This window comes from Leptosomus discolor, chromosome 4, assembly GCF_034619465.1.
Source record: "Leptosomus discolor isolate bLepDis1 chromosome 4, bLepDis1.hap2, whole genome shotgun sequence".
NCBI classification, from domain to species: domain Eukaryota; kingdom Metazoa; phylum Chordata; class Aves; order Leptosomiformes; family Leptosomidae; genus Leptosomus; species Leptosomus discolor.
Window position 1 is genome coordinate 27,171,325 of NC_141394.1, and position 21,502 is coordinate 27,192,826.

A 21,502-nucleotide genomic window follows, 5' to 3' on the forward strand; every position below is an offset into this window, starting at 1 on the left:
TGTTCTAAAAATCTCACCACTCCTACAGTTCCAGTTTCCAGGCTAAATTTATTCATGGACAGTTCTATTTGCGGCATTATTTTCTGTTAGCTTAATTAATTACTTACTATCCCTCCTTAGTGCCACATCTACAGAGGTTTTTACAGCCATATCCTCTCTCAGGATTTATTCACATTCATTACACAAATAAAACAAGCGCTTCTGGTCATCATGCAATGCGTTACTAAGACCAGACAAGGAATAGTAGCAGTGAAGCCTCACCATGGTCCTGCACAGTGGTAATAACACTTTCCTGTCTCCACTGAAAATGCCTCATCAGGAACATACTAGTATCTCATTTATTCCTTTCACTAAACTGATGACCTGGTCATGCTGTAATGAATCAATACATCTGTCTCCTCATTTGTTCACAACAGTTCATTCCACAATTCACAGCAGAAAATTTTATTAGTCCTTAATTCAGCAAATCCCAGAATTTTTTCCAAGTATGATCCTACTACCTATGGAAGAACAGTGTAAAACAATCCCAAAACTAGCACAGTACAAATCCAGCTCTGATGTCTGTCACTACCACAACCCCACTTAGAGAGACAATCACTACAGGTACCACACTAAGTATATGTTTAGCGCTTTGAAGTTGCATTTCTGCTCCTGCAGTTCTTCAACATCCAAGTTCTTCCTCTGCTATGCCTCTGTAGCAGCAAAGCTACACTGAAGCGTGTTTTCATCAAACTTATTTGGCATGCTCTTATTCTCTGTACTAAACTCCTCAGTAAATACATTAAATGAGGCTGATCTCAAGACTGACGCTTATAGAATATATCAGAATATATCCTGGTTTTGAGGGAGTAATAAATACTTTCTGATACAAAATGTTTATCTCCACTACCTTTCCAGTGGAAAGTATTTCCCAAATTGTGCTAGTAGTGAAATGCAAAATTACTTGCAAAAATTAATAACTAAAGATGGGTTTCCTCTGATTCTGCTTCAGGGAACCTCTTACTACGCTATCCTTAACTCTGACAATTTATGGGAAGTATGAAATATCCTTGGCTAACACGGTAAACGCAAACCAATCCTAATAAAGCTAGAGCCTGACTTCACAACTGTTACACATTCCTAAAACTGGTTTTGTACCACAGTAGGTGAAGTTACACAACGGGATGCACTTGGTACTTCTGTCTATTGTTCTCCTCCATGGCTTTACATGGGCAAGTCAGCACTGGTCATGAAATGGATTACTGGACCAGACTGCAAACATTGGTGTTCCACTACTGTTTTGAGGAGTTGTCCCATACCCATGAAGACAGATACCCTGCCAGACTCACCAGGTTGCTATTAATACAATAATAAAAGTCACTACTTGCAAGTAATTGCTGTTACAGCTAAAAGTTTGATCTACAAAGGCTGCATGTATGTCTAAATATTCACTTCTCTGTGTTACGAATGCAAAGAGAACCAGAACCTGGAGCACAGAGATACAATCTGGGTTACAGCTCATCCAAGTGGGCCACATAGCTTGCAGAATAGAGATTTTTTTTTTTACCTTATTTTCTCATAAGCTTAAAAAAAGCTTCTAAAGAGCAAGAAGGGCCAGAATATCACATGAATATCTGTCTAGAGAAAATACTAGCAGAAGAAGATATCTTTTCCTATTTTGATCAGTAATACATTCCCATAGCTATTAAAAATCACTGCAAGAAAACAAACAAGAGTATTGACAGGAAAACTTGATTTGGGCATTTTTATTTACCATTAATTAAATTCTTAAATTCTTGCACAATCAACACATTAACAACAATGGATGACCTCCTCCCTAAACACACACACAGAGAGGCTTTTTCTCTAGCAGTATGAGGCAGCATTAAAAAAAAAAATTATCAGAGTACTGGTTATGTTTCAAAAACTTCTGTTAAACCCTTTCCATTACAGAGTATATGAACTGAATACCTACTAAAACGTACAGAATGAGCAAAGTAATTCTTAATGTTGTGTACTGTGATTTTCATTTTATAGTCTCACTCTTCACATGCTTAGCAGTTACCTAGAGAAAGACTGGGACATGAGGTACTGGGGAATTATTTTCATTGCCTGTTAAAACCAAAATATTTTTACAGAGCTATTTTATGGGCTTGGAACTTCAGAAAAACAGGGTTCATCCTTTCTCCTTTTCAGGATTTTTTTTTTCCTGGAAATCTGTTCTTTTTTAATAATTTGCCCACATTTTGAACAAGTTTTCCTATTGAAATAAAGTCATAGCTCCTGATCATTTTCTGAACAGCGTTAAAGCAGTGAAACATAATGAAATTACTGGAAGCTGCCCTGCTTTGCTCTCTATCTACCAAATAGCTACAGCACACTCAGCAACAGTACCAGCTTCCGTTCATTGTCTCATGTTTTCCTAAAACTCAGCTATGAACTGTGAACACCTCACCGTACATTGCTTCAAGCCGCAACAACAGGGGAGTAAAATAACAGTAAATTCTAAAAATGGCTTTATACTGTGCATAAACCTTACACAGTGTCTGACAGACTGATGCAAGTTATCTGGTTAAAACTTTCCTACAGATCAGTTGGCACCAACTCCAGGTCAGGGGCAGAGTTAACAGACTGGTTGTGCCTGATCAGTGAGGAGGCTCAGGATTCTGCACTTAGAATTTCTGTGATGTTTCTCCTCTGTATTTCTATATTTCTGATCACTTGTGGCAGAAGATTCATGTGAAATATTAAGTCTAGTCACAGTCCTAGGGCAAAAATTTCTGTTTAGTAATGCCTTACATTTTTAATGGAAGTTACACTGGATTAAACAGACTAAAAATTTCAACAAACGACTCCAATGTTAGTGAACTCAGAGTGTTTTTAAATGCATTGCTGGATTGAACTATACATGTTCCTTAATAATAAAACCAAGATACCTACCAGAAAGACAAATGAAACCCAAATCTGTCTCTTTCAAAATCTAAATTTTCAGCATGGAGATTATAATCTCCATTTTCAAAACCATGGAGGTGGGGTTTTTTAATATAGCCCTCATTTCTTCTGTGTAGTCCTCCCCAAGTTCAAGTTTGAGACTCAACCTGCCAGACAGATAATCTTAATATCCCACGTTCAGGACTAAGCATTAAGTTCTAAGCAAATTCTTTCACCAGCATACAAACCAACCTTGAAAACCTCAAAAGGTCTTTTGTTGCCTCTGAATGTGTCTCATCTGATCTGCAAAGTTCTCCCATTACATATACTACATTGCAACCACATGTATAGCCCTCTTGTGTGTGTATATAGATAGATAGATAGATAGAGATAAGAGAGAGCTCGTAAGAAGCCCCTTCCTCATTGAGTTCCTGAAGGTGTGAACAAATTAATTTTAGTATGAGTTCTGAGTCTGTTGAGCTTTCCGGAATGGTGCCCAGAGAACCTACAATATTCCAAATGTGCTTTTTAGAAGCAGGTGAAAATTATCACCTACACACAGAGAGGTGTCTGTGTTGTGTCTATTGATACTTTCACCTAACAAATTTAATCCTTTAACTCAAGTGCTTCATGCTTTAGAAGTTTCTGTACTGCAACATTGTAAACAACCTATTCAAAACACCTTTATGTCATTACTCATTTTCTGGGGTGCATAGAAAAAGGCTCCAATTTCTACAGGCTTTGGAACAGGTTTCCTAGGAAACAGTTTCAGCCACCCTGGTCAGCTTATACCTTATTCCACAGGAGTATCAAACCAATGCAGTAATGATCAGTGTGGATACTTTAATATTTGAAGCAATGCTAAAATGTCTGTACAAAAGCAGAAATAGCAGATGCTGTCAGGACAATGACACTCCTGATACTTGCTAGCAAGAATAGTTGACGAGAGCATATACCACCTTTTTATTGACCAAATATTTCCAAAATATTTTTGTTCTGTGAGTTACAAGTTTACTTCTCCTAATAAATTCATAACCTTGTACAGTCATTTGTGGAATAACAAAAATAAACTAAAGGCATCAAATGCAAAATATAAACCTCAAGCATCACTGACATTAACAGTTTCCTTTGAACTCCATTTAAATTAAAGTAGACTGGGGACAGTATTAATTTTTTTTTTTTCCCTTAGGTGGTAATAAAGAGATTTGCTTCAACCTTTGAAAGGAAAGAAGTTACATTGCAAATACATAATTATGATAGCAATAAAAGGATAGCTTTAACTGTTTTTGTTTTCTGAACAGAATTTTGCCATGCATTTTAAACAAGTACAATCCAGGAATAACTCATTTCATCTTCAGGCCACACAATTTTATTCCTATCAACAGAAAAGAGAAGAAAGATGTTTTTCAATCTATGTATTAAATAATCTGCAACCTTTCTCATGATGTTCTTGTGCTTAAATTACAGAGAAATATGGCAAACATTAAAATGGTTTCTAATTATATAAATCACTTCTTTAATTCCCCTAAGTGAATAAGCTGAAAATAAAACAATCCAGAAGACTGTAGGTTTTCCATAGGAAATAAGAGCCTATGCTCCAATTTCAAAGATAACCATAGGCACCCATGTCATTTTAGGTTCAAGCAGGCAGTTTCCATTGATAGGAGCCCACATAAAGCAAACCACACGTAGGGATACTTTTGTATAGTTCAGTGGCATAATTCAGCATAGCCTTATTTGTTTATTACACTGTTCAATATAAGGTCTAGGTTCCAAAAGAAAAAAATTCACACGTGCCAATCCTTCTGAAGTCTTATATGGAAAATTCAAGGGAGTCTTAAAACATTGGCAAGGTTCTGGGAAAGCCTTCATTGAGGACTAAAGGTCTCAGAACATTTTCAGAATTGTGGCAGAAAGTAGACTTGAGAAACAACTACTCCTATTAAAAAAAAAAAAAAAAAAAGAAGATACGATTATTTTGTTTCCCCCATACCAAATCTCATCTCCGCTGTAAGCATGGAAGTGACACATGCTCCATCACTCATTCCAGGTCAGGAAGGAAACTATTTTAAAGTAAGTGATGGTGCGAATTTTAAGTACAAAAGCATTACATCAGGTTTTTCCACTTTTTTCAGAACTTGGTCTCAGGTGGCTAACCATACCCAGTAATGCCAATCCCACAACAGCCAACCGGAGTCTTTTTCTAAAGAACACAAACTTCTCATGCTACTTCAGCTACGTGCTGAAGACCAAGGCAATAATACATGGCCACCTACCTTTACTTGTCATCTAGGTTACAGAAAAAACTCTTCATTTGAGCAGCAGATATTAGCATATTATCTAATATCTAACAATCTCTTCTGAGAAACTTAGACATTTGTTTTAGATAAAGGAACGTAAGACTTGTGGCAAGTTTTCCTCCCTGTCCTCAATCAGATGCATGTAAAATCATGTGTTCTCAAAGCCTGAGCAGAAGTTTTACCCTCTTTTCTTCAACAGAAGAGATATTTCTGGACCTGTTGAGAGAATCTTAAAGTCACTGTCAAAGCTGTGTTTCATGCAATATTAGAAAAGCATCATTTAAATGGGCAGTAGCTAAGACCATCAAAAATGTCAGAATCACTTTGATTTGTGGGACACACCCCACATTTTAGCATTTGTAAGACAGCAATCTGATTCCAAGATACTTCATTCTAGAAGTGAATATCTTGTTCAACTTTACAGCTTAAACAACAAAGTGAGTGACTGTGAGTTCTGTCTGCAGCAAGGGATTATACAAACTGAAATTAAAAGTAGTGTCTTTATTTCAAGCCACTGAGAAAAAAATGGAAGGTGTAAGTCAAAAGAATGAATTTTTTTGTTGAGCACTACAATTGACAAGTACCTTACCTGACTGACAGACTTCCCAGCTTTCCAATTCTTTCTCTTTCTAAATGTGCATCTCCTTCAGCTATTAACAATCTAACCTTTCTACAGGCTAAAAGAGCACAGAAAATCCCCGAGTTTGTCAAAATCATATGAAAACCCACAGCACTTGGTAGCTCAGAAATCAGTCCTATCTCTGTACCAATACACGTAGTGTTACCTTTGAATCCTAATTTTCTGGCAAAAGATAGTTCCCACCAAATAAGCATTGTGGAGAAGCAAATGACATAATGGTATTCACTTCTCTCTGGCGCTTAGTGCACAAGTGCAATGTATGTCCCTAGGATTGTGAAGTGGATGTACTGATTGCATCCTAACATGCCGAGAGAAATACTTTATGCAATGTTAGTCTGGTATTTTTACTTCTTCCAAAAAGAGCACAGAGCAGAAAGAGAAGCATATAACTCCCAGAGTTTATCTGTGAGCTGTGTTTAAGTTGGACAAATAATACCCATGAGCGGGTAAACATTCTTACACTGTATGTGTATTTGCTTTTCTTCTGATTTACACCTGCATAACACCTAGGAGTAAAAGTTCTGAAACTAATGCAGTTAAAGGGTGTGATATTGGTAGAAAGGAAATTAGAAGCCAAATTCCTGACCTTGTAGAAGCAGCATATCAAAGATGACTTAGAAAGGCAATAAAGAGCTGCAGAGCAGATTGAAAAGGAAACTTTTCAATTCTGTGGCCTGTCAGGTATTGATGGCAAATCAGTGCCTTGCCATGTGAATTGCTATAGTCCCACAGCAGCAACTGAGTCTCTCAGAAAAGTATATTTTATCACTAATCTTTCAAGAGCTGTTCTCAATGCTACATCCAAATCAGTCATTTTTCTAGATGTTTTTCATGCAAAATAAAAACAAGAAAAAAAAATATTTGCTGCTCTTTGCAAGTATAGCAGAATTTGTTAGTTCCTTTTCACTTTTACTGCTTCAAATGTTTCACAACAAAGGCAAACCTGCAAACTCCAATTCCAACGAACTTATGTCTGTTTTATTCTCTTAAATACATTTTTTTTTCTCATTACACATCATTCATTAATGAAAGAATGCTTCTTACTCAGAGAGTAAGGATTTAAAGGAATAGGCAAGACTGCAAAGCATATAAATTAACTTTCTTTTATAGACATAGTCAGAAGTACAAAGATATCAGCAGAACATGTTGATGAAATTCCAAATTTAGCCTCAAGACTTGCCTAAAGGTTGCACAACTGAGAGACTCAGTACAACTCATTTCAACAAAAGTCCTGGAACAGAAAAAAAAAAAAAAACAACTTTTCCTCTGGCCATGCTGCCCACAATACACAAAGGGAAATTGAACAGAACACCAGGGGAAAACAGCACCACTGGGACACAGGTTGGTGATGTTCACTGCAATCAAATGTTTTGGAAAACTCCATGGTGAAATGGTGGCATGAACAGAGGTAGACATTAAGCACAACTGAATTCAGTAGTTTTCTGATTGCTCGCTTTAGAAATGTTTCCTAACACACAAAAGCAAACCCTTATTAACAAATTCTATGCAAGACAAAACAGAGGAGAAAGCAATTGAAACTTGGTAATATCTCAAAAAAAAAAAAAATACAGCAGAACAGGCATATTAAAAAGAAACAAAATAAAATAACTTTGTATTGTCAGATCACAGGTCTAAGTACTCCCAGAAAAAACCCCAAAACATTGAGGGTCTCTTTTATACTCTGCAGTCGAACCTACAAAGTTGGAGATTTTTTAGTAACACATCATAGCGTATCAGGAAAAGACAATCAGGCTTTTACATCAAATTCATACTTGGCCTGTTTCACGTATTTTCCCTGTGCCCTAATTGAGCTTAACAGTTTACTGTCAGTCATTCATCACGATTTTAACCAAACAAAATCAAGGTGCCCCGGGTTTATAGACCTTGAAGGCAGCTTCTGCTCATAGTTATTGAGATCATTAAGCAATGAAACTTAACACTGGAAAGACTAAGGTGATGGAAAAGAACTGCAGCCATAAACTGAAAGTATGGCCGTACACAGTGTGTGTGCCTGTCTCTGAAGGAGGAAAGGAAATTGGGAATAATCTCTCTCCTTTTCAGCTTCCTTTTATACTTTTCCTCCATTTCTGCCAACACACACTCATTCTTAGCTGGAAACAAGGACAGAATAGTGCTTTTCAATTCCTCTCAACTTCTGTGGTTGACTTAAAATTCAACTGTAACCACCCTGTGTTTGAAATGATTTCATACCACAGAGACTTGCAACATCTCACGTATCTTCTTCTTAGGTAATATGTCAATGAGTGTATTGTACTACATGAATACTCAAAAGAATGACAACTTAATCTTGACTTTTCTTAAATGTCCCTTTTGATGGAAAAATTGACACTTTTTATTTCAGGACAAATACGTTACACATTAATAAGGAAACCCTGTTGTATGTTTCCCCCTGAATATACATACCTCGGTATATTACCATTCACTTCAGCAAAACTCAGACTGATACAGCCTTTTCTGAGAAAAAAACAATACTTTAAATCTTTAGATAATTTTTGTAATTTATGAAAAACAGCTGCAAACCTGAATGATTAAGAACATAGTGTGCCTCACTGCCACTGCTGTGACTTGTTACTTCACAAATTAAATCAAACACTAATTTCCATCTAAAATCATCTTTTGGTTGTTGTCTATTTTAACTATTTGCTTCAGAAATTTCTGCTTTCAGGATGATGATGACTTAATATTTAATCATGGATTTCCAGACAGAAACAGCAATAAGAAAATTTTATGCTGATTTCACTGTTTTTAAAAATGAGTCTTTTGTTTTAAACAAAACAGAAACCTTGCAGGGAAAGATGTGATTTTCTGGGAGTGATTAGACATTTTTCATTTCAAAAGCTTTAAAAAAAAAAAAGTTAAAACATTTAAAATATGGAATCAAATTGCCTGAAATTGTGAGAAAAAAATTTTAGTTGAGGATTTTATTTGGGTCATAGTATAAATAGTTATTTTGGGATTTCCGTTTCCCTGAAGAAAACCTGAAATACTGGTTTTTGGGTTAAACTAAAACTTAATTCATTTTGTGTTAATTTTTGAGTGCAGCAGTTGAGACCAAAAAGCTGTCATTTGTACAGCCTGTGAAGGTTTATTAGCTTTAGGAGATCTTTAAGTAGACTCTCAAAGCACTGCTTGCCTTGCACTTCATTATAACACAGAAAACTGGCCAATAAGAATTTGGATATTAGAAAAAAAGACAACTTTTTTTTGAAAATGTTGTTAACACAATTCAGTAGGCCAAACTGGCAACCGGCACTCTTACTGCGATTTCTAGCAGCTCTGGGGCAAGAGCGACACAGTGTTCAACCAGATTAAACTACATTTATTGCTGGAAAGCTCTATTGTTTTAGTTCTCAAGTAGTGCACAGATTAAATGTTCAGTATAAATACTGATTTACCTCATTAAACTTTGAAAACTTGGAGACAAAACTCCTTCCATTTAGCACCTATGACAAACCAATAATAAATAATTCTAGGAAGAATTTCACATGCACAGCTAGTACTGCAAGACTTGCTAATTAAATATGAAGGCAAGTAATCAGCTTCTCAAGTGTTTTGAATTTGCAGAAATCCTGAACAGTGTTGAAGTAAAGCTTATCACTCCTCACAGGTGTAAAAACACAACAATAAGAAAAGTGAGTGCACCTGTAATCAATGGACAGAGAGCTTAGTGTTGTGGTAGAACTATGGAGTTTCTATCTGTACAATGTATGCAAGGCACAGGTGTAAATCCCCAGGAGAAGAATAGCAGAAGTTATGTCCAAAGGAGTAGAAAAGATATGCCATTTAATGATAGACTATGATTTAACAACATATTTTTATGGCATCATTTCAGACACATAATTTAGTCCAGAAATATCTGTTCACATACAGTCACAACCTCTTCCCTCTCTCAAAAAAAAAGTCTCGCATACAGTCCCATATACATCTATACATATCTAGATACAGACATGCAGATGTACACTTACCAAAGATGAAAGTGATACTAGGTTTTGGTGCATTGCCTTCCTTTACAATAATACCAATCTTCTTTCTGCCTTGATTTATCATTAACTGATGAAAAGTGCTTTAGAAGAACCAAATATCAATAATGTTGTTGTATGTGTGGACAGATGCAACTTGTGTATCTTTAAGTGATGATCGGTGTATGTATCAGTAATAGTAAGTATTCTCATAAGCTGGGACTGTACAGTACAGTCCCAGCCAGCAGGAAAGCTTGTAAACTGGTGCCAGATGTTAAATGAAAATTACTTTATGTTTCCCACAGGAAGATGTAATATGAGTTAAGGACGGCACCATAACATTCATATGTAAATTGGTTTAATTATATTAGCTGAAATTTTATAAAAACATCCACCTAAGAAATATAGGTATGGGAAATTTCACACACACACCCTTTTTTTCTTCTTCTTTACAAAACTACAAACAGCAGGAAACGGTACCTTGTACAGAGAAATGAAAGGAACTGTTGATAGCAATCCCTATTATTCCTCAGTATTCACAGTACAAATGAACAAGAGATGTCCCAGCACACAACATCATGTCTGTTTTTATTTTACCTACAAAAACCAAAAACTGTTGTGTAAACGTGTGACATATTGTGTTGGAAATGGTAGCTGGGCTACTATTTGTCATAGCTGAAGAGGGAAAGACAGGAGTGAAAATTTCACATGACTCACAACTTTTCTTCTTGTGTTTCAAGCACGAAACAAAGCTTCTCTTCAGTTGTGTTCAGTGGAAACTATGGTAGCTAACAGATGTGATACCTGTAGAAAACAACAATAATGATCACCAGCCAAGCATATTGTTAGCCACTGAAATTAAACAATATACTGCAGTTACTCATTTCCTACAACCTAGTGTTTACTCAAATGACGTTTAATAACTGAGGACAAGGAATGTACTTGCAGACCGCAACAGAAAAAGACACCAGGGTCAATAAAGGCCAAAACGAGGTCTCCAAATAAAACACCCTATAGCTTTATTCCATGATTAGATGTACAGAAAAAAAGTAATATTTTAGATAGCCAAATATATTATTTGGAAGAATCAATACAAATAAAATTAGAGAAGATTTTCATGTTGTTTTCCTTAGGAAAACAAGGATCTCCAGCTGAGAAAAAAAAAAAAAAAAAAAAGACAATAGAAATTTAGGAAAGTCAGATTAAAAGGAAAATTATATAAAAGCTTATTCATCTTTGCTTTGAATAACTTCAATAATCAAATGCAAGAAAATTATTAATGGATGTTGAAATGTTAGTCCAAATAAAAAAGGCTAATATTTACTATAGAATAGCATTATTACTTCCTTTTTTCAGGTGGTAAAAATGATGATTGTGGTTGTGCTGACATTCGCGATCTGCTGGCTGCCCTACCATGTTTACTTCATAGTTACTGGGATCTATCAACAATTAAATCGGTGGAAATACATTCAGCAAATCTATTTGGCCAGCTTTTGGCTTGCCATGAGCTCTACAATGTACAATCCCATTATCTACTGCTGTCTTAATAAGAGGTAAGAGCTGGTTATGAAACAGTTGGTATGCATAACTTCAATGAGAATATAAATGGTTTAAATGGGATAAAAGGCAAAGAATTTTCACGTCAATACTTTTCAGTTAGTGGTAAACAAAACAAAAAGCTTCCTTTAGGTTTGTACTTGAAATGAATCCCAAAAAAATAAATGTGCATTTCCAGTATATACTTTGGTCTACTTAAAATTTCAGAGCAAAATTCAGTATTCAGAAACCAAACCTTCTTGTTTCCATATTCAAAATTCAAAAATCTGTAGAAGTTTAATGGTTTTTGGCTTGCAAAACATTAAAATAAAGAAATAAAGACAGTCATTCATGATATGTGGTGCAACTTGTATGTTCACCAATTGTAGCCACAAATTTTTTTTTGCAGTGCTTGAAGGATATAATATAAAACACAATTTACTGTGTATTTTATACCTCACCATTAGATTTCTACTGAGCTCTGGGGTCTGTAACAGGCTAATAAAACAAATATTTATATTCTCATTACTCAATACTAAATTACAGTACTGTTTGATAACAATGCATTATGCTCTGAATTTCAAAGGCACTGGACTTGTTGAGTTTGGTGAGATTTTACGGATATTTTGCAGTTTGAGACTACTGGATTGCATAATGAACTCATGTATTTCATTTCAGCTTTTTGGACCAGGATCTAAACAAATATCACTCTAGCCATCCTATTTTTCAGTATTTCTTCTAGTATTACTGTCTAAAGACGAGCAAACCCCAACGAATTAGTTCACAAACTCAGTCAGTATGAATTAGTATTCTATAAGTTATCCTAAATAATATTTTAAATCGCTTTTGAATGAGCAGCCAGTGTAAAGTTTAATTACTGACAAGCTTTATATCATTTTTGTTAAATATTTATAAAACCTCACTAAAGATCATTCAATACCTGTCAAAAGAAGCCTAATTGAAAATGAAGTGACCAAATCCTGCTGAGTTTTTATTGGTGTAAGAACACTGAGTCTGCCTCCTTGATGAGAATAGCTTAAGATGCTTAACATTCATAGTCTTTTAAAATGTCAAGGCAACACCAGATTTCATACAGCCTTCTGCCCCTTTTGATCATTTACAACTGTTTAAAGAAGAGGTAAAGTTTTAGTATGCCAGAAAAAAATCCTAACTCAAATGGCAAATTTCCCATTAATTTCAACAGAAACCAGATTTCACTAGGTGTCCAGTGTCTGCAAAATCAAAGGTGAGGAATAACCAGGCCTCATATTTTCTCAATTACTACCATAAAACCTCTAAAACATTGCCATTTTCTTCAAAAACTTCTAACAGAAGAGTTACAAAAGATGTTATTCATAAAAAATTAGTAACACTGATGTAGCTTATGTTGACACTCATACACTGCAAAATTAAATGTCTGGATTAAAAAACACAAATCCACAAAAATTTCATAATTTTGAGAAACACTAAAGGACACCTTGCTCAGAATTTAATGCAAGAATGAAATACCAGTAAAAGTTTCCTTATAATTAAGTTCCATATTGAAATCGAAAAGCTGGAACATCCACTTCCTTTTCATGCAGTAGGAAAATACAGCGTGTTGCTGGGAGTCTGATCAATTCATGCAGTATTGTTACCTCTGCTGGATCTAGTATCAGACGCAGTTACATTACCTATTGCTAACCTCATCTTCCAGGCTAATTAGGATATTACTTACATATCTGGATAGAGAGAGCATTATTTCAAGATAAAGAAAAAACATGCACTGAATGAGAAAGAGGATAGAAGGTGAAACGAAAAATAATACAGTCTAAAGATGTCTAGGTTTTACAGCTTCCTTTGCTAAATTAATTTCCATCAGAGGTTCTTTCAATATGTTTTCATAATGTGGACTGCATCTAAACAGAGGAACGCTGAATAGCACGCTACCTGCTCGTTTGTCGTCATGTGACAGCTCTGTGGCAAACTTAAATTAAGGAGGAAAAAAAGTTATTTCTGTTAGATCAGCCAACTTTCACTGAAAACTTTGCCTAAATTTTTATCTGTAGCCATCACTGTGGCAGCTGAACCATTGCTCCAAAAAGCTTAAAGACACAATAAACAACAGAGCTGACTTTTGAAACAAGATAAGCAAGAAAGTTAGAAAGCCTGGTAAGTTCCAGGGCTAGGTGAAAAGGTTTTTCAGGTTACACAAAAATATACAGCAAATTGTTTTTCTAATATATTTAACTTCTATTCTGGAAACGTACACACATGAAAAGTAACAATAGTCTTTATAGTAAATTTCTGCCTCTGAATTGAAATAAAATAATACTCTATGAATATTGCAAACACTAACGCACTAAAGCCTCAGAATTCCCATTTGAACATTGTTCATCTTCGGTTTTCAACTTTCTAGAATCTTCTTTAATTATTAAAAAATATTTTCTAAATATTTTATATGAACAATTATGAGTCATTATGTCATTCTCATTTAAGGGTCTCTATCAAGAGGGAAACACAGAAGGGCTATTGGAATCTGGGATAGTATTTTAGAGAAAAGAAGATTTGGGCATAGGCAAACGAAGGTAAATTGAATTTCAGGAAAATAATAATGTTAAAATGCAGTGAAAGTATATAGAAAATCAGAAACAGAAGTGGGCTGTTACCACAATCTTTTTTACCCTATTCAGACTGTAGTCAAGCAAACTCCCACCGACTTGAACACGAACAGGATGAGTGGCAAGATAATTAGCTATGTCAGTGTCCTGTCAGCACGATACATGTTTTCAGACGAAGGCCTGTGGCTGGCTCTCAGAAACACAGGCTTTCACCGGGCATTTTTCCTCCCAGGTTCCGAGCTGGCTTCAAGCAAGCTTTCCGCTGGTGCCCCTTCATTGAGGTGTCCAGCTACGATGAACTAGAGCTCAAGGCAGCCAGGTTTCATCCCACCCGTCAAAGCAGCCTATACGCTGTGTCCAGAATGGAGTCCAGCATGACAATGGTGTTCGACACTAATGATGGAGACAACACCCACGCCAGCCGTAAAAAAAGAGCAGCTCCGAGGGACACAACCTTCAATGGCTGTTCACAGAGGAATTCCAAGACCATCTCCAGAGCCTCAGGTCTCATCAGTTCACTGAACACATCAGCAGGTGATTACTCCTAAGCATTTCATAGCCAGTTGTTAGAAGGGCAGCACTGGACAATGCTCTTCTCTTTCAGGACTAGATATACATACTACAGGAAAGCAAACACTGATGAACCCTAGCTACAATATCATCATGAGACTTCTCGACATCTCTTGCTTTTCTGCTTTGGAGAGAAAGAGAAACTTGGAGACATATGTATGCATCAGAGTCACACCTTATACACAGCTTATTTTAGATAATCCTTACAGACATTGCTAACAGTGTAAAAAAAGTTGTTTCAGCTGTATCTATCTGACCTGTGGCATTTATGTTTCTTTTACTGAAACATTTACTCCTTTACTTATTGAAGCTGAAATGTATGATGTTTTCTATTATGAGTGTTTAATTCTATAGTAATAAAATTACAAAAGATCTGATAAAAAAATTCTTTATAATGAAGACCTAATGAGCCCAAGTCTATCCAAATGTTTTACAATTTAGCCGTATTCATGGGCAAATAAAAATGAAGTTCACATGAATAAAGTTAAGCTCTGCTTAAAGTTAACTACTGCAACAGTAGTTTTTCAAATATATACAAAAAAATTCTTTTGAAGCAGAAAATCTGTAAGAGTGTAAGTTAAATTCTACCAAAGTTTCCATATTAGTGAACGTTAGACTCCAATGGAATGTGTATTTCCAAGAGGATGTATTGCTCAGATGAATGTCCTATACCTTTGTATCTTAGTGCTAAGAGTGAGACTTTCCTCCAGCAACCCTAACAGGAGCTTTTTGATTGACTTCAGAAACATCAGAAGATTTTAAACAAAAACCTGTGTAATTCATATATAAGAAAAATACTACTGTGGCAACAAATGCTTCTCTGCAGAAGATACAGTAACGTGTTTCACTATGAAACACCTTCAGCAGGGAAAAAAAAAAAAACTTGGCCTATTTTCCCGAATTTTCCATAGCTAATGCATTTAAAAATACTCCTCTGTCTGCATCTGAAAACATCTTAGGCATTATTACACAGATATTTTCCCCCCCCAATTCAGTCAAGATCCATTGACCACCACTGTTGCAAAGAAAGCTGAACTTAATACAAAAGGGACTCGAGGGCAGCCTTTGTTTTAGATAAAAAGCTATATATCACTTGCGTGGATCATCTGGTTGTGTGAATGTTTGTTCTCAAACAGTTAATCAAAACTTAAGGAAAAGAGTGTGAACGTCTTCCCAAGTTAGCCAGAGCAGCCCAGGGGAAGGTATAGCTGCCTCAATCCAACACAGTACCAAAGCTGAGCGATTAACAAAGAGAAGCTTGAAGAGAGAAAGGCTTGAGCTGGCTTTAGCCCGCATTCCTTCCCAGCAACTGGGGATGCCCAGCATTGTGGTTGCAAGCATATCATAGGAGACTAGTAACAAGAATCATGTCTGTATTGTGATTCATGTGTATAGTCAACTGCTATATTCGCTAAGTGTAATTTGTATTTGTATTGTGATTTCAGTGCATTGCTGTATCACTCTGCTAAATCAAAATCCTGCATAAGGTGAAATGTCCTCAAATAAGTAAATCTGGTATTTAACATTAAACCCTCCACATGTAGAATAACTGAAGAACCTGGTCATAAAGTATTGTACTCTGACAGAAATGTATCACAATTCCAGACTCACACTTTTCTTGTCCAAGGCCTGATCTTAAATCTATGGAAGCAAAGAGCTCTCTGCATTAATGGCTTTCCTTTCAAATGTCAGTTCATGCTTTTCAACAGTCTGAATTTCTGAAAAAAACAGCTCTATTTTCCATCGCGCCATAGTTCTACTCTCACTTTTCCTTTAGAAAAAAAAAGTGTATAGTAATTGAGCAAGTGTCATGCAATACCTATTAATTTTTTTTCCTATTTTTTCCCCCTGAAATACTCTGGTTTAAGAACTTAAAGTCTTCACAGGCATTTAACAACTCTGCTGAGAAGATTCAGGATAGCAGCACGCACAAAAAAAATGAACCTAAGCATATTAACCTGATGATGATATATTATAAACACACGCTGTAAAGTCCTGTCTGCTCATACACAACTTTTGAGGAGCATACATACAGAAAATGTATCGTTGTTAAATAAACTGTCTTTTCTGACTATGGCTGTTGCAAAACCAGTGTTGATAAACATCAATACAAGAATGTAAGTTTGAACACTATGGCTGTAGTGAGATTAATTTATTGTTTTCAAACGTAGAGTATAAATGTTAAAAAGCTGTACATAAAAATACAGCATCGTAAGTGTACGAAACACCATCCTCATAACTTTTATGATCCTTGGTTGACAAATATTGAGGAAGCAATGGTGGTTTCCTCACATCTGTGTCTTTAATTAGTGAAAGTGTTTCAGGATATGACCTTCTGGACAAGTAATCCATTGATAATCTCACTATACTTTGGTGAGGTAGGGTTTTTTGTCGAAAAACACCCTCATCATTCCTGTAGTTCTCTGAAGTTACAGGATATTCCTGTACAACTAATGAAGAAATCCGTGCTCTTAATGACAGGATTGTTTTAACAAAACATGACAATGATACATGGTACAAATCCATCTCTGTCTCAGCCTGAAAAAAACATGAAGGGTTGATTACAGTCAAACAAGTAACACAGCAAAAGCTGTGACTGACAGCAGACTGCATTTGAATGACTATTTCTGAACAAACATTTTCAATATGTAATTTTCAGGTTACTATAAAATTCATTATAGGCCTTCTGACATCCCTCACCGAAGGTAGAGGAAATCAGGTAATCCTCACTTTGTGCCAAAAAGGTTGCTCAAAGTAGTAGCCTGCATGCAGTGCACGTGCTTCTGTGTGATTGCTGGTGCAGCACTGTAGCAGTCTCACGTCTGCACTGCAACATTCAATCCACGTTCTTTACTTTTGCTGGGAGGTAAGTTAGGGAAAACAGACAGATACAGAGCTAGCTTCCTACTGAGAGGGGCACAATAATACTCTAAACCAGCTACAATTCAACAGCATCAGAAAAGATCTTCTAACCTTGAAGATTTTCTGAAACATGAGTCCTTCTCATATAAAAGAGTCCCTACTACTTCAGCCCAGACTCCTACAGGAGTCTGCCTCTAAAATGCTTAGCTGATGAAAAGACTTCATTGATCCTTGAACTGCCATTTTGCAGTGAGGTTCCCTTGGTACAGGACAGGTTTCACTTTCACATCTCCAGAGACAGTATGTTCAGCATTAGTTTCTCTGATATTCCCTTGACATTGGCTAAAATTGTAAAAAAAAAAAAAAAAAAAAACCACCACCACCAACAAAAACCCACAGAAAAACACACCAAAAAAACAAGCAACCAAAAAAAGACTCAAAAACCCAGAGTGAAAAAGAGAGTGGAAAAAAGCTAGAGATTTATAATACCTTTGTCTCAAGTCTTCCATATAAAAGCATGATGCTGAGAGGAAAAATGAACTCCGAGTAAGCTCAAGGTACTCATACAAGAGGCACTCAGTAGATTGCAGCCTGTAGCTATTTGGCAGGCACCTCTTGACAGCCTCCACTTAAGTCTTATTTTCAAGGTTGGGAGGCATTAGCAGAACTGCTCAGCATGAGCTATTTGCAGCATGTTTACATCTGGTAACTAAACGTGTCCATTGAGGAGGTCATTGACCAATACTAATATAAATTTTCAAAAATAACGTACAAAAGGAACTAGCATAGGAAAAGAGAGAAAACACAAGTCTCAGAAGTTGCCTTTTTTAATTTAGATAAAAGCATTTGAGTGTTTCAGATGTGCACGTTTCTTTTAATATCAGTGAATTTCGTTCGCAGCAGTAAACAAGAAATTCCTGTTTCACTGACACAGATTTCAAAACTGCTCAGGCTGTTGTCTCCAGGAACTACAGAGTTTATAGAAACACTTGTTCCTCGTGCATTTATTTCAAGACTTCTGAAGTTGCCCCAGCTCACATAGAAATTCAAATTTGCTATACTGCTTCCTCTAGTTCAAGATGAGCTTTAAACTTAGAGTCCCGATTACTATGTGCTGTTTGTTAATGAACAGCTCCACATATTGCTACAAAAGATGCAAGACACCCTGCTTAAAATACACCACTGTGTACAAATGTTGTGCGAGTTCCTTGTATTAAATAATGAATTCAGTTCAATTTAAGCCTTCCTGTTCGTGAGCAGATTCAAGTGGTTCTACATTCATAATTCAAAATGATTTGTTGAGTGCAGTCAAAAATAATTCTTTATCAGTCCATGAGCAGTTGCTGCGGGTATTTAAATTCCAATTGTTTCAGACGGGTTCATACATCACACGGTATACTGTTATCGGCCAATTGGATTGCCTCTCTCCTATCTATAAGACTGAAACACATATTGAATTACAACTGGAATCAGATTTCCCAAAGCAAATGGTTACATTTACAAACACCAAGCTTGCCTGTTATGAGTACTCTGTAACACCACCTCTCAAATCTGTATTTCCAAGTTTCCCAGCAGTAAGTTTTTGACTCCAATATTTGTGATGCAAGCAAAAAGGGACACCAGCATCGGTCATATGAATTGTGTCTCCAAAGCACACTCAGATTGCATGTTGCCCAGCCTGCTTGGATGTACATGCTTTAAATTATTAAAACCAACTAATAAATTAATCAATAGTCATTCACCAACTGAGCCCTACAAATCTGTTAACACTGCTGAAATACTCAGCAGCTCTTCTATAACATTGCCCACAAATTCATATGCAAATGAGAGTAACAACAGATCAAGTCTGTAGATACTATACACACCAAGACTGCAGGCAAGCTCCTGCCTGAATGCAAGGGAAAACCTCCTGCAAAGCATCTCCAGATTGGCAGAGGTTCTGCCAGATGAGGTCTGACAACCCGAGGACAGGGAAATGTTCCAGTGTGAAAGGACTCCACAGAGAAGCCCAGCCAGCAGCTCTTTCCTGTCTGCAGTATTGAAATCTATCTCTTGGATGTGAACTGAAAAACTTAAGGCAGCTAGCAACACCTCAAATATCAGAAGTACTGCTTTTCCTTGGCCTGAAGCTCTACTTAGTAGGGCCTTACACTAGAGAAAGGAAGTCTTTGCATAGAAGTGGTTTTTAACATGTTCACAGCGTTCATTCATTTTGTTTGAGTTTGGAACCTTAAAAACATTTAGGCAATTGTACCAACAAGAAGTGATGGGCCAGGTGAGTTTACCACCCAGAGCAGTTCTTCTGGGACTTGGTGACTTCAACAAGGCAAAAAGGAAGTGATCTTCACTTCTCTCCCTACACCCTGCACTCCAGCACCTCAGGGCTACTAACGCCATAGCTGTCCCCTAACCGGAAAATATGTATGGGGCAGCAGGACTACTACTAGCAGAGGAAAGAGACAGCAAGCCAAACAGCTTGTCCCTGGGTCCAAAACTACTTTTCATAGCTTGTTAGGCATGTAATTCCCCTAAAGCTAATAGGATGTAAAGACACTTCGGAGCTAGCAGCGGATAAGCTTAGGTACAAAAAGTAGCGCAGACATGTCAACATACTGCTCTGTGAGGGCTAAAATTTACCTTGAAATTACCAAACTACTAAATTACCATGCCCATGCTACCAAGGCTGGACCATTTCTAGTATCCATAATCACACACACACTGCCCCATAGTATATGTAGCTACCTCTGCATCACAAAACAGTAATTGTTATAGTACATGCTAAAGAAAAAAAATAATCAGCGTGACCATCTGTGATGCTCTCAAAAACTTCCAACACTTTGCCCTAGTACTGTCTCAGCAAACATCTCGCACACAATGCCTTCTCCCAGACTTCTCCTTAAGTGAAATGCTTTCTCCTTCACTGTATTCAGGTCATCCTGAGCCCAAGGTTCATACAATGAGCACCACAGCAGTCTGGTCTCCAGGTGAACACATGAAACCCTCAAACACCCCTTTTCAAGCACAGCTAAATAGCTTCTCCTTGTCTGAACAACTTGAATGCTCAGGGAAAGCCTTGGGTATAGTCATATCTAATTATTGTGAACTTGTATCACATAAAACAGACACATTTCTTCTCACAGCAGACATTTATAAGCCTCCTCTTTTCCCCATCAGATCCTCAATAGTTTTCCCATATTAGCCTAAGATCCTAGCTCTTAATCCCTTCCTTCTGGTCTGATCCTGAGGCAAAACACAAGAGGCACTGAAGGGGCTCTTCTTTAGCCTCCATTTAGCACAAAATTTAGCCCAACTGGCTCTATGGTAGTCTCTCACACAGCATGATCAGAGCACTCTGCCCTCTGGTAATACTGGATGGTTTCAGGAAAATGTAGATGTTCCCTCATCACAAAAGAGATCAGACCTCAAATTACTCTGGTGTCACTGGTCAAACATCCCCTTAGCACTTCCTCACAAGCACTGATCAGGCATCTCAGAAAGATGCTTTTTAAAAATAAAATAACATGAACAACTGAAGAAAATAGAAAGCAATTACCAAAGAAATCCAACAGCTTTAAAAAAAGCTTCCAAATATTTCTGTTATTTGTCTTTGAAGGTATCTCCTTTTTGAACAGCCTAAGCACCAGTGACCAGTACTCCCACATATCAGGCTAGCCGATTAGGAAATCTTCAGTTAAGTGTCTGTAGCAAGGCTGGCTGTCCTACTAGGCTAACATGATTAAGTTATGCTAGTTTCTTTAGACAGCAGCATGCAAGGAAAAGGCTAATTTTACACCTGGCCAGCTCCTGCTCCCAGATGACACTACGCCACCCAATACAACAGTGAGATCAGCTGGAAGCACACTTTTTGCAGCTCTATACAAGGTGTAAGATCACATGTCAGCTCACGAGGATTTAACCAATTTGCTATATAGCCTGACTATATGTGCCCAGCTATTTATGGTTTTCCTTTTAAGGTCTTGGTATAAGTACATTCCAAAAACGTTGAGCATTAGATTATCAATTACCCTGCTATTAGAGGCTACATAGGAGCTACTAGAATCAAGCTACAATTTAATCACTTTCTAAGGGTATGCCCATAGGCAT

The 21,502-nt window shown here is 36.8% G+C and overlaps 1 protein-coding gene across 1 annotated transcript in view; it reads left to right on the forward strand.

Annotated features, from left to right (window-relative positions):
• The window catches only part of TACR3 (tachykinin receptor 3), a 40,272-nt gene extending 25,758 nt beyond the window's left edge, over positions 1-14,514 (forward strand). Inside the window, exons 4-5 of the mRNA XM_009951965.2 lie at positions 11,187-11,383; positions 14,199-14,514. Coding sequence (XP_009950267.1) covers positions 11,187-11,383; positions 14,199-14,514 — 513 coding nt within the window. The remainder of the gene's footprint in view (positions 1-11,186; positions 11,384-14,198) is intronic.
• The last annotated feature ends 6,988 nt before the right edge of the window (positions 14,515-21,502 follow it).